Below are 14,759 nucleotides of genomic sequence, written 5' to 3'. Positions count from 1 at the left end.
GAGTGTTGGGGGTACAGGAGAGGGGTGAGGTCTCTGGGAGGGAATTTGGTGCAGGAGGGGTTTCTGACTGGGGCAGGGGGTTGGGCTGCAGGAGGGGGTGTGAGGTGCAGCTTCCAACCGGGAGGCCCAGCAAGACTCAGGTAGGCTGCCTGCCTTCATGCCATGGCCCCACACTGCTCCTGGAAGGGGCTGGCTACTGGCATGTCTCTGTGCGTAGCCCACACCCTCAAGTGCCGCCCCTGCAGCTCCTTTTGGCTGGTTCCCAACCAATGGGAGCTGTGGGGACAGTGCTGGGAGCAGGGGCAGCACACAGAGCCTCATCTCCCTTCTTCCCTCCCCCCACCGCCCCGACCAGGGGTTGCAGAGACGTGCCAGCAACCGGCAAGGGGGTCTCTGTGACCAAACCCATCACAGAGGCCTTCGTTGCTTTTCCTGCAGAACATGGTTTCCTTTGCAATGTACCATTGCTGAAGTTCACAAAGTTTGGTGGGCAATAGATGTGTAAAAAATGCTAGCTTCCCCTCTGAGTCTCTTCTCTTCCTTTGCCACATGGCAAACCTCTTCCAGCATCAGTAAATGATTTTGTTTGTGCTTCTGCTTCTTTACTGAGAACACTCTCTGGGAGGATTCATCAGGAACATGAGTCATTTCCACTCTGTTGCTGTTCCTGACAGTGCAGGAATTCCAGAATAGTAAAAATAGTTACTACTTGCCGTCCGTAGATAACAAAGTGCTTTATAATGGGAATTAAGTATCAACCCAGCTCTGTGCATAAGGAAACTGGCAAGTAACTTAATCTCTCTGCCTATGTCATGTACCAGGTTGGTGGCAGAGCCTTGGGTCTCCCCTAACTCCCATTCCAGTGTCTTACCTGTTGGAGAGAGAGTATGTGGTAAACACAAAGAATAGAGATGGGAGTGGGTGAGAAACACAGGATTCCCCCAATGAATTTAGAATCTCTAATGCGACTAAATTAATTGCTTTTGTGATTTGAAATAACAAAAATGCTTGACTGGCAGATAAGTCACACTCAGGCGTTAAACTGAATGAGAAAGTTGGCATAAATTCTACATGTACCCCTTAAGAAACAAACTTCACATGTAACTTATATATGCCATCTGTCAAAGATTTTGCAGTATAGGGCATATCAGAGCAATTTTATATGCAGAGGAAAAACATCCACATCATTCTTCATCCGAGTGAATCAGTTCTTTTTCCAAAAAAAAAAAAAAAAAGTCTCTATCTGAAGCACCATAATACAGCACTAACACTCAGGCACTAACATTCAGGCTGGTATCTCTGCATTGTTGGTTGAAAGATATTAGAAAAATATAATACTCAGCAATGTTGGAAAAGATTGAATGTGTGAGTGCCACAAGAGAATATTTGTAAGGACATGTTTATATTGTGAGATTAGAATATAGCTGTTGCTATATGTTTGCTAATATCTTTGTAACTACTTTTTTGGGAATTTAGGGAGACAAGATGGGTGAGGCAACTTCTGATGGTGAAAAAGACAAGCTTTCTAGCTTGCGCAGAACTCTTCTTCAGGTCTGGGAAAGCTATTCAGTGTCACAGCTAAATACAAGGTGGAACAGATTGTTTAGCTTAAGGAGGTAACACATATTGCAAGAGATGTTTTAAGGGGACGTAGGCAGTTAACACCTCTGCAGTCATAGGACAAAGGAGGGTTAGTGGGTTATAGATTGTTGTAATGAATCCTAAATCCATTGTCTTTGTGTCCATAATTTGTAGTGTCTAGTAAAGTCATGAATTTAAGCTCCCAGACTCGACTTTCGAAGGCATTGTGCAGGTTTCCATTGAGGATGAGGACTGAGAGGTCAGAAAGAGGGATCACTTTGTGAAAAGTGTTTGCCTGCAGGTGATATGGTGGTTGTTGTCTTTCATCGTGTCTTTCATCGTGTTTCTGTAAAAGCTCATTTGAGAGTGTAATGGGTGTATTGTATTCCTCCACATAGTTGTTACTGAGGCATTTAGTGCACTAGATGAAGTATACCACATGTTGTGATAGGCATGTATAGGACCAATGGATCTTGTGAGATGTATTGATTTATGATAGCAGTGGAGAGATGTCTGCAGGTTTTGCATCTGATGTTTTGGCAGGATCTGGTGCCACTTTGATTTGGTGGGCCCTGAACTGTGGGGAGCTTGCTTCTGATGATGAGCATGGCAAGACTGGGGGGTTGTTCAAAAGCCAGTGGAGGGGGTACGGGAAAGATTTCTTTCAGGGTGTGGTCCCCATTGAGTATGGGTCATAATTGTTTAATGATACCTCATATGAGCTGCAAAGTGAGGTGGTAGGTGACAACATGGGATGTGTGATCAGGGGTTTTTTTCTGTATTGAAGCATGTTCACTCAGAGTATTTGGGTGTTCTGTTCCAGGATGCGATCTCTATTCTGGTGGAGTGTCCTCCTTTTGGTGAAGGCAGTTTTAAATGTATTATGGTGTATATCCTGGAGTTTCTTTTTGAGCATATCCTGTGGTACCTGAGTGCCTGACTATAGATAAGATTTCTTTGTGTGTCTGGGGTTATTGCTGGATTTGTGAAGGTACATGTGGTAATCTGAGGGTTTCTTGTATATAGTTGTCTGTAGGGTTCCATTATTGAAGCTGACTGTGGTGTCCAGGAAGTTGATGCTAGTGTAGCAGTGTTCTAGAGACAATTTAATGGATGAGTGGTGGTTGTTGAAGTTGTAGTGGAAATCTGTTAAGGAGTTTAGGTTGTCTGTCCAGAGGATGAAAATATCATCAACATATCTCAGGTATGACATTGGTTTTGTGGTGCATTTTTGTCCAATAGTTATTCCTAGGGATGTATGAAGAGACTGGCATACTGGGGAGCCGTTCTAGTGCTGGAAGCTTTTCCCAGGGTTTGGACAAAGTGTTTGCTTGTTGAATGTAAAATTATGGGTGAGGATGAATTGGATGAGTTTGGCAATGTATTTTGGGTGGATAACTGAGTGTTGTCCATTGTCTTGTTGATATTTAAGGCTGGCAGTGATGCTGTCATTGTGAAGGATGTTGGTATATAGGGAGGTGACCGCCACAGTGGCAAGGCTGTTACTCCGAGGGTGGTGGTTGATGTTGCAGAATGTCTGGAAGAAGTTTGTTGTGTTTTTGAGGAAATTGTCCCTTTGTGTGGGTAATGGTTTGAAGATGGTTTCTAGGAGTCCCAAAATGTTTGAATACATTTTTTTTTTTTTTTTTTTTAGTATTTTCTACGCATGACTTCTGTCTAGAATGTCTATCAAAGGCTTGGTAACATAGAGAAAAGTGATTCTACTTAATATGGGGGAAAGAGTTGTTCCCAACAAAACACTTTGACAGAAATAGCTTAAGTCCTGTGGTGTTGTTTGGCTGATTATTATTAGCACACCTTCTCTGTTACGCAGTTACCTAAATGACCAGGATGCTATAGCTAGCACTCTGTCAAAAAATTGGACAAAATGTTTATTACCTAGTAGTTTGGCAATAGAATGTTGTGAACTAGCTAGTTGATCAAGTAAGGAAACTATCTTCAACTTAGTCTCCACAAACAGTGGCACATAGCAAACCAGTGTTTTATAAAAACAAGTGTAATTTCCTTTTACAGTTAAGAGAAGCAGCCATACATGAGTTTGTCACTTTTTTTTTTCCTCCTTGGATTGGTCTGAGATACTACAATGTTAAGTTCAGTACAAGAATAGGCATATAAAAAGGAATCAAGCTGTCAGGGGCAGTCACAGGCAGGCTGCAACTTAGGCCTTATCTTCACCACTAAAAAGGTGTGTGTTTTCATGTGTGGTTGTTTTTTTTGTTTTTTTTTTTTTAAACTTCATGGTAACCAACACAAATGAGCTGTCCTGAGGTAAAAACACTACGAAGACCTGGCCACTTCAGTTTTACCATGAGGTAAACTTGCTGAGATCAACCTATGGAGGAAATATGGAGCTGTTTACCTTACAATAAAACTGAAGTGTCAGGTCTTTACTGTGTTTTTTACCTCTGGATTGCTCATTCGTGTTAGTTACCCTGAGGTAAAAAACACACACCTTTTTTAGCAGTGAAGACAAGGCCTTAGTTGAAGTACTATAATATGAAGGTTTGGTGGGCAATGCAGCTGAACTGTGAGTTATATCTATATCACAATGCTGGTAAGAAAGGCCATTGTAAGTCACATAAGCAAAGAGTACAACTAGACACCAGGGCATAATTTTGTCAGTGAAGTCAATCTGTGAAATAAGAGCCAGAAATGTCTTTATTTTAAAATAAGTTAGTTTCTTAAAAACACATAAAACATGTAGCAAGACCATATGTGAAGTACTTAAATCTTCTTGTGCTGGGATTTGTGTGACTATTTCTGTATGTTTACAAACAAAATTATTCTCATGTATGAATCTTTGTGCACATGACTCCTTTCCCTCTTGTTCCTTTTGAGTATGTGCTTAAAGTATCTTGTAATGGGTCTTTGTGGCCAGTCTTAATTTGCACTAGCCATTCGCTTAATAAATAACAGTACAGAGCCTTTACTTCTAATTTCACTAGTGTTTATTGGCTGCCAGCCTATTAGGCTACTGGAAAACCGAGACATGAGGCCTCAGGAATTGGTAATAGGAGCTCAGAGCCTCTCAAATTGAGGTCAGTTATTCAATTTGCCTGGGTTGTCAGTAGTGAAAACTAATCACCATCTGATAGCTATTCAGTTGCCAATGTGAAAATGGTTGTAGGCATACATAGTTTTTATTTAAACTGTGATAGGAAACAAGACAGGAAGAAGGCTAGGAAATACTTTAGGCAGAAGCTCAGCAATGAAGCAGAGGGCAGGATAATTCTAAACATAATCTTGTGTTTCTTATTAAAGTTCATTGTTAAAAGAAAGTGATTTCCTGTGATTGTTTTTTACCATTGTTGGATGATGATGTGCCAGAACTTAATTCATTTTGAACTAGCATAAAGAAGAAATATAAATGCCAAATTTAACTGTCCACCAGATTTTCAATCTAAGTCCACACAAAATAGCCTGAATGGATGAAGCGCTTCATTAGATTTCAAATCACAGAAAACAATAGCAGATTGTCTAAATGCATACATTTGAGCTACTTTATAATTAAAGCATAAAAGGCCTTTGCTTGAACCTAGGCATTGTGATTTATGTATCAGTAAAGAAGATTACATAGGAAGTCAGCTATAGTTGGGCTTCTAAACAATGATTTTTCAGAAAAGTTTGAGGACCAGGCACAGCAGTAAAAAGGTCTGCAGAAAATAGGAGACTTCCACTGAGTATCTAACTCTCTAGACTGAAAAGGTTAATCGGGGTAATAATTAAAAAAAAAAAAATTCTGAGACCCTAACACCCTGTATTGTCTCCTTAGTTTGGTACTACTGAAAGAAAGAAAGAAAGAAAAAAAAAAAGAAAATGCGAAAGCAATTCTTGGCTTGCCTATGTTGAGACTGCCAACAAGGGTGCTATCTGTGATGAGTATTCCTGTCTCTCTAATGCAAACTACTAGATAGTCATTGGATAGTGTAATCAATTCTGGTTGCATCCAAACTGCACAAGATCCAGATCTGAAAAGACCTGCAAAACACAGGGTCTAAGACCATTGTCTGCAATCACCAAGAGGTCTGTGAAGACTTTGGAGTGGGAGACGGCTTGGAAAAAACAAACAGAACACCTGCATTCTGACTGATTCAAGCATTCCATGTTTAATGGGTGATCCACAATTTTATTAATGGAAAAAAGTTGTGTTGGGCTTCTGAAAGTTTGAGAACCACTGTCCAAAAATCCAAAATGTGACTAAAATGAGTTTGAAGCTTTATATCTCTGGTCTTGAAAGTACAAATACACACAACCACATCACAATAGAAAATATTAAACTATCCATGTTAGGGTTCAATCATGCAAAACATTTAATGCTCCCTAGGAGGTGCTGAGTGGCTTCCTGCTTGCATTGTCTTTCAGTAGATTTGAGTTCACTCAGGACTGGACCCTTAAACAGCTGTTTTACTGTTCAAATATGTGATAGTGAACAATAAATGGTAACAAAAATAGAGCTGGAATGGCACACAGACTCCTAAGTGTTTTTGCATAGCTGAAGAATGTTACTGTCAGTCTCTGTTAGTCTCTAAGGTGCCACAAGTACTCCTGTTCTTTTTACAAAAACCAGTGTGACTTTCTAGTGCCTCTTCTTTTTCAGTTTTGGGACCTTTGTGGCTATAGGGGTCACCATCTTCGTGGTGTTCGTAGTCACTGTCATTCTGTGCTTCACCTGTTCATGCTGCTGCTTGTATAAAATGTGTCGGAGGCAACAGCGTGAGTATTTGTTTATATTTTTGTTAACTTTTATCTCTCTTCAATGAAGTTTTTTGTTTTTAGTAAACAGCATCATTGTCAAACTAGCACAACTCCTCCTCTCCCCGCCCCTTCCACACACCATCACACAGAATACCAAAAGTAAGCATTTTGAGACACTTCAAACTCTGATGTAGTTATAGGAATCGCTGAATATTTTTTGACATAATTGTCTTTCCCTGTTTTCAAATGTTTTTTCTTTAGTGAGCAAATGTTGGAATAATTGACTCCTTTAAACATTCTTCCCTATGGCAGTCTCTGCAAGAGAGGGGCCATGGGAAATATATCAAGGTCCAAACAGAGCAAAAGTAACTGTGGTTGCAATTACTGAAAGGTTATTAGTGCCAGGAGATTAAACAAACCTTTTGAGAATGAGAACTACTTCCTCTCCATCTCATGCTACGTTAAAACAAGGAATCTTGATGATCTGTCTTTTGGATTATCACTGAGGAACAGATTATCTAAATCATTTCCTGAGCTAGCCATATTATGTCAATTAAAATAGGAAATTTTTGTTAATGGACAAGCTGTGTTGACTATGACTCAAAGCATCCTGTACCACTTTGTAAGGCTTAACTCCTAATTTTCTACTCTAGACATCCCACTAACTTAAACATGAGGGCCGGAGGTACCAGTCTCTGAATATGTTGGAGAAATCTGAACTGGGGTTTCTCCCTGGTGTTTACAAAGACAAATCAAACAGTGATTTCCCTTTTGGGAACAGGAAAGAATGTTCAAAATATTCCATATCTTCATTACTTCTTCTGGATGTCTGCTTGACACATCAGTAGTAAATGCTTCTTACTTTTGTATGTTTATAGCTGTAGTGACCACCACAACTTCCACCACAGTGGTCCATGCACCATATCCCCAGCAACCTGGGATACCACCTGGTTACCCAGGGGCACCCTATCAAGGATATCATCCTGTACCGGTCCAGCCACAACATGGAATGCCAGCGGCACCCTACCCAACACAGTATCCTCCACCTTATCCAACGCAACCTTCAGGACCACCAGCCTACTGTGAGACAGTGGCAGGTAAGGCCATAGCAAGAAGAGCAAAACACAACTGAAGAAGAGAAACTTCATGTTTCTTCTTTCTTCACTAGGCTCACTAGGAAGACAAATGCATTGGTAACAAATCAATGTTAATTCTACACATGAGCACCACCAGTCTGTTTGTCGGGGCACCCTTTCTTAATTAACATGCTTGGCTGTCATAGACTAACACTAATACTTCACTTCACAAAGGTGATCCGTTCTTTGTATTTATCCAAAATGGGATTTTTAGGTAAAATAGATTAAAAATGTACCATTTGATTCCATTCTAAGGGCATGTCTATACAACAAAATTAAGTCCACCTAATTTGCGGCGGCAAATAGCTGCTGCAGTAAGTATATCGCTTCTGTGTGTCTATACTTTGCTCCTTGTGTCAGCGGTGCGCTTCCTCACCAGGAGCGCTTGCACAGACTGACCTGTCGGTGTGGGGCATTGAGGGATGGCTTCTGAAAGCCAGCAACCGTCGACGTAAGCAACGCTGTGTCTACACTGACACTGCATCAACCTAACTACATCGACATTGACTCAGCATTTCTCATGGAGGTGGAGTTAAGTCGGTGTAGTGGGCAAGTTGTGTCAGTGGGAGCAAAATTTTAGTGTAGACACTTTTATATAGGTTAATGTAACCTGCCTTGTGTCAACCTAACTCTGTAGTGTAGACCAGGGCTATAGCTCCATGTACTATATGCGTCTCTTGCCAGTCATCACTGTTAGGATCACTTACAAATGGAAAATTACAATTTTTCTATGGAAGAAGATTCACAGATGGCTTACAAAGGCGGCTTCAGCTTGCTTGTAGTTTAGAGGACAGATGCTCATCTTTCAAAGTGCAATTAGGCTGAAAATTCACTATAAAATATCTGTGGACCTTCCAACTAGATGAAAAGACACTTTATGTAAGTATGGATATATTTTCCTATCCTGAGTAGCATGGAAAACAAGCCCACTTAGTAGCTCTTTCAAAGTACAATATTTTTAATTCCGGATGCTCAGTAAATAAAATAATTTAAAGAAAAACAGCAGAAACAAAAACATCAGGAAGTGTAGACAAAGGAAAAGAGAGAACTTGTGCTGGAATTTAGAATTGATTGGGCAGCGCTCTACAGAAAAGATGTTTCAGATGATAGAATCAGCAAAAAGCGGATTCCTCTGTACCATTCACGATGAAATCAAGAGAGGAGGCCAGTGCTTAAGCAGAGGGAGCAAGGAGGAGAAGAGAAGTTTTGAGAACTAAAATTAGAATCTAGAGAGGGTCTTGAAAACAAGGAAGGCAGCCTTGAACTGGATTGTAAAATACAAGTCCTTCCAGTGGAGATGAAAGACTGAGATACTATGGTTGTGCTGCTTTGTACATAAGAGGAACTAGGCAGTAACACTGAGCACAAGTTGGGACTTGAGGAAGCTGTAACAAAGGAATTATGATGATCATAGCAAGGGGAGATTACCTGAAAGATCATGTCATGCTCTGTGATCATCATATCTCACAACAGCTATGTTTCCCTGGAACAATTAAACTGTTTATATCAAGGATGAGTCTGAGTGCTGGAGACAGCTTACTCAGCAACTACCCCATTACTGTGGAAGCTGTTCCTGGAAGACATCAGAATTGCCATGAACTTCAGCACCTTCAGATAAAACAGAATGTCCACATTGACATAACTTTGTATAACACCAGCCAAAAAAGTTCCTGCTGACTGGGGGATGTGGCGGGGGAAAAACATGTGAGCTTAAATTAATTTGAAAAGTGCTCAGCTAAAACAGTCATAAACTCAAAGGAGATTGGATTAGACTGTAGAGGCAAATGAAAGGTCTGATTTGACGCTCGTTTTTTTTGTTTTTGTCCAAGAAAAGAACTGGTTTTTGAGATGTCTGGTGAAGGAAGTTGAATACACTTGCTGAAAATGTTATGCAATGAGAAAAATCAATATTTGGGGGGGAAAAATAAATAACGTAAAATGCTGATATTTTTGTCTTGGGTAGAAAGTTGATAAGGTTTTTTATTAAAAAAAAAAAAAAAAAAAAAAAAAGAATTTTAAGTAACTCCTAGTTGATGCTATTAACAATGTGAGCATCTCCCCAGGAGGATATTCTGTTTCTCCACCATCTGAGGAATATCTTTCAGTCCTTTATCTTCTCATCCAGTGGCTTATTTTCACTTACCTACATGACATTAACTTTTACCTGTCTCAGTATGTGCACTGTTGCCCTCTAACCAATGGAGTGTTGGATCTTCTTACTGGTATTTGACAAGCTACTCCCTAATGAGCTGCAGCCTACAGCGGAGGAGGATTTATTATTTAAGTCCCAAAAACGTGCTTGATCCTACAAAGGAAAATGCACATAGCCCGCTGCAAAGAGCTTCCAGGCTCAGTTGTTTAAGTGTGAATATTTCTCAAGTTATCGCTAGTAAATTATTCTCCAACACAACTAAAATGCAACTTAAGCTGAATCTTTGACTTATTCAATAGGAACTAGAGCAGGGGTAGGCAAACTATGGGCCGGATCCAGCCCTTCAGGGCTTTGGATCTGGCCTACGGGATTGCCCCGTGCCGCTCTCAGAAGTGGCCAGCACCACGTCCCTGGGGGCGGGCAGAGGGCTCCATGTGTTGCCCTTGCCTCCAGGCACCGCCCCCTGCAGCTCCCATTGGCCGGGAACAGGGAACCGTGGCCAATGGGAGCTTCGGGGGAGGTACCTGGAGGCATGGCAAGGGCAGTGTTCTGGAGCCCTGTGTCCCCTCTCCCTCCCAGGGACTGGGCAGGAATGTGGTTCTGGCCGCTTCCTGGAGCGGCACGGCATGGGGCCAGGGCAGGCATGTAGAGTGCGCGCCACTGCCACCCCGGAGAAGCTTTAGGTAAGCAGCGCAGGGACGGAGCCCAAACCCTTCCTGCACCCCGCCCCCCAACTCCCTGCCCTAAGCCCCCTGCCTGCACCTCGCACCCCTCCTGCACCCCAACTCCCTGCCCTGAGCTCCCTGCCACACCCTGAACCCCAACCCCCTGCCCTGAGCTCCCTCCTGCAGTCTTCACCCCTCCTCTGCCCCAATCCCTTGCCCTGATCCCATTCCTGCACACCGCACCCCCTCCTGCACTCCAACCCCTGCCCCGGCCCTGCATACAATTTCCCCACCCGGATGTGACCCTCGGCCCAAAAAGTTTGCTCACCCCTGAATTAGAGCTATCATTGAAAAGTAAGTATAGAATGAGAACACTAATATGAGATACCTGTGTTTTGTTTTGGTTTTTTGCAGTTGGTGCTGGAGCGCCCTACCCAGTCAATCAACCCCCATACAATCCTGCTTACATGGACCCTCAGAAGCCCACCTATTGAATGGATTTTCTATTATGCCTCTGTGCAAAACTTTTTTGTAAAGTATAACGTGTGCTGTTTAAACCATACAGCTGTAGCACATTTTCGTAAAACGCAGCAGTCCCTCATCCCTCTGTAAAGAGAGAAATCTAAATCAGTAGCTTTTTAAAATACACTGAGCTCAGCAAGAAAAAGAATTATCACTTGAAGTTCACTCCATACCTCAAGCAAATACAACAGGAGAAACTTGCTCAAATTCCAGTGACAAAAGGGTGAAAAGGGAATAGTTCAGATATAAGAAGCATGGTAATGTGTATTGTGCAATAATTTGAAGGGTGGGTTCACAAAGAATGATCAGAAATAAGTTAAACAGTCGTCGTAAGCACCCAAAGCTGTAGCATTCATCTGCATATTATTAAAATATAAGAACCTAACTGTCAGAAAACTTTAGTAAAATTTGATCTTCCTGTTTTCAAGTTAACATGATGAATTAAGCTACACTTAACTTAGTGATTTTAAAAGGGAAATTTCCTTTGCTGGAATAGAATTGTCTTCAGAAAGGGATAGTGGAACATGTTCTTATAGCTTTTTTTCCACACTGGTTGCATTTATTTTGTGCCCATCAGGCATGCGCTTGATCTATTCCTTTCCAATTTTAAAACTCAAAACATGTCAAGTCATTAGGTGTCTTTTCACTTCTTTTGTTTAATTCTCTGATATCCCTGGCAAAAAACAAACAAACAAACCAACCCTTCATTGGTCAATTAAATAAACATGTCAAAAAGCTGAGAACCTAAGAATGCTGCATGAGAATTTTTGCTTCATTATTGCAAGTTTTGACTACGTTTTGATGATGATGGAAAAAAATTTCACCTTGATGGAACCAAGCATTGTCCCTGTGATGAAAACACTGCTTCTCAAACTTGCAGAAGAACTGTCTGGCCCAGTGCTAAATCCTGCTCACTTAAGAGAAAGGGAGATGTACCTCATGTGCCTGCCAGCAAGATCAAGCCCGGGACATCTTGAGTGTGGTTTTTTACACTAAGATAGGAACTTTATAAGGAAGACACCTCTTCCAATAAAATTAAATCTGGACTTAAAAAATACTGGGAAAAAAAAATCTCAACATGCTGTACATCAAAGATCAAATCCTGCTATCCTCCCAATTTCCACAGAGTGTAATGGGAGTTTAGACTAAGTAAAGATGGCAGGATTTGGCCCTAGAGATGCAAAGGAGCTTACTTCAGGGAAAATTGCACATGTACAGGGAGAAAAATTGTCTATCATAAGTGTCTTGTTAAAATGTTGACTTTTATAACCCATCGTGATTGTGACCAGTCACAGCATTACTTTCAATTTTAGAATTTATTTACCAAACCAGTCACAATTTTAGACACACTGCACAATCTGATTTTTTTAAAAAGCCCTCAACAACTCTTCTCTAAAATTGAAATAGGCTTTTATTGTCCAGTGGTGAAGCTAATCAATTAACTGTTACTTCAGTGGAGCTGAACTGATGGAATATTATGACATTACTCTCATTCTGGTTTCATTTGTTTAGAGATGTTTACAAGCTGCTTGTTTTGGGGTCCTGTACTTGTCATAGGTTAAATATAAATATATATCAAGTTTGTTTGTACAGACATGATCTTGTCACTGATAGTGTTGTTTATCTTGCCTCTAACTGCAGAATGGCTGTGACTGAAACTAACTTTCAAAAACAGCTTTGACTATACTTCAACTTAGTATCAGACGGTAGGAATAGAAATTAAAAGGCAGTCTATACCTGGATTTTTCAACCTTCGTTTGAGATGGTCTCCAGGGAATTTCACAAACTTTCAGCAAGTGTCCAGCATTCCAATAGGAGACTCTGTGTCTGCCTTGTTACATAGCACCAAGGGGAGCACTTGTGCTAATAACATTAAATGGGGCCATGAAACAGGCACAACGAGGGAGTTGAGTTATACAGTGCATGGTGCATTTTCTTCCCTGCTTCGCAACCAGAAGATGGGGTAGCACCTCACTGTAAATACTGCACTTTTGGAGCTGTGTGGGAACAGCTGGAGAGGAGGGGGGAGACCAGCTGAGAAGTTTCTGCTGTGGTATGTTCCCCTAGAAATCCTGTATGTCTTATGCCAGAAAACACTTCAGAAAATAATTCCTTTTCTGTAGCTTCTACCAGTGTGGGTGGCTGGACGATTAAGAGTGCAGAGGTGCAGTAGAGGGGACCAAGATCATCACAGAAACCAGATTAGACAGCTGCCAGGGTAGAGGCTGAACAGAAAGGGGCAGCTATTCAGCACAGATGACCTGAGGCCCTCAGAGTTGGGGCTGGGATTTTCCATAGTAGTTTGGTTCTTTGATTACAAAGCTGGGGCCTCTGCATTTTTGTCCTTTCTTCTGCTTAAAGTGGTAACTCTAGTGAGGTGTGGTACAATTTTGGACATAACTATTCCTCTTGGGCTTTCCCATTTAAGGGAAGAGCATGGCACAAGGTGAACTTTGTGTGTAGGCATATATCCTGCCTATGTGACTTACAATCCCCTAGCCCCGAGAAAATAGTCCATGTACAGAGGATCCATAGTAGAGATATTGTAAACCAGATACTGTACAATGGACAGTCAGGATAATTTCAGGATGGTGAGAGAGACATGCTATCTGAGGATAGGAGAATATCATGTGATTAGGGGTAGGATAAGAACTGCATGTGTGGTATCCTTTCCTCACTATGTATATGTTAATGGGAGCTGTATGTTAGTAATGAAGAATTGCTTAATGAATTAATTACTCCTGGAGCTGGACAGGGTGAAGGAGGAGGAAATGGGTGCAGATTTATACATTTTCCTGTTTCATAGTGGAAGTACTTAACTCAATTTCTCATTCTTAGTGTATAGTGAATATTAATCATAGCTAAAAGATGGACATTGGACCAAAATCTGTTGTTTCCATGTAACCCAGTGAATTCTGTTTCTATTTAACTCATGTAGTTATGTTAATAGTGGGTGTAATTAAGAGCAGAAAGTCTTATTTTATGCATTGATAACACGTTAGTCAAAAGTAGCTTATATATTGCAAATGTAAAACTGATAGTGTTAAGGGAGAGGGGGAATGGAATTCAAACTTTACATGTTTCAAAAGTTGTGTTTTTATAAACTCTGTAAGTGCCTTTATTTCAAAAAGTAGTGAATTAAATACAGTAGAATATTCTGTTGTACTAATATACCATATAATTTAGGGTTTTTTCTCAATTATAACCTTGCTTTGTAAGTAGTTTGTAGTTACACGTGAGAAGTATTCAGAAGAACTGGCATAAAGTCTGTACATCTATTTATAATAAATGCAAATGTCTGAAGTATATAGTGTCCATTTTGTTTACATATTACTTTGAAAGCTGTCACATTTAAAAGTGTGCCTGTTTAGCTACGTGTTACTCCAGTGTGTTTGACAGTTCTAACGTTAGTATTTCTAGTCATCTTGTATGGTGAATATATTGCTCATGGTTGCTGCCACTTCAGACTTAAGTCTTTTCAACAAAAATGGGCATGGCAGGGGCAAGACAAACTTCTCTGTGATATATGCCATCGTGTGCCAGCAATGCCCCTCTGCCATGTACATTGGTCAAACTGGACAGTCTCTACGCAAAAGAATAAATGGACACAAATCAGATGTCAAGAATTATAACATTCATACACATTGTAAGGAGAGTGATCACTTTAGATAAGCTATTACCAGCAGGAGAATGGGGTGGGAGGAGGTATTGTTTCATGGTCTCTGTGTATATAATGTCTTCTGCAGTTTCCACAGTATGCATCCGATGAAGTGAGCTGTAGCTCACGAAAGCTTATGCTCAAATAAATTGGTTAGTCTCTAAGGTGCCACAAGTACTCCTTTTCTTTTTGCGAATACAGACTAACACAGCTGTTACTCTGGAACCATTCATAAACCAGTCGGAGAACACTTCAATCTCTCTGGTCATGCAATTACAGACATGAAGGTTGCTATCTTACAACAAAAAAACTTCAGCGAGAAACTGCTG

The 14,759-nt window shown here is 40.8% G+C and overlaps 1 protein-coding gene across 1 annotated transcript in view; it reads left to right on the top strand.

The window, feature by feature from the left end:
- SHISA5 (shisa family member 5) overlaps positions 1-14,078 on the top strand; it is a 47,833-nt gene extending 33,755 nt beyond the window's left edge. The window contains exons 4-6 of the mRNA XM_077822249.1: positions 6,200-6,315; positions 7,176-7,394; positions 10,665-14,078. Coding sequence (XP_077678375.1) covers positions 6,200-6,315; positions 7,176-7,394; positions 10,665-10,744 — 415 coding nt within the window. The 3' untranslated portion in view covers positions 10,745-14,078. The remainder of the gene's footprint in view (positions 1-6,199; positions 6,316-7,175; positions 7,395-10,664) is intronic.
- Positions 14,079-14,759: the final 681 nt, after the last annotated feature.

Source organism: Eretmochelys imbricata, chromosome 7 (assembly GCF_965152235.1).
Source record: "Eretmochelys imbricata isolate rEreImb1 chromosome 7, rEreImb1.hap1, whole genome shotgun sequence".
Lineage (NCBI taxonomy): Eukaryota > Metazoa > Chordata > Testudines > Cheloniidae > Eretmochelys > Eretmochelys imbricata.
Note: the sequence above shows the minus strand (reverse complement) of the source record. Positions and strands in the feature narration are given on the sequence as shown.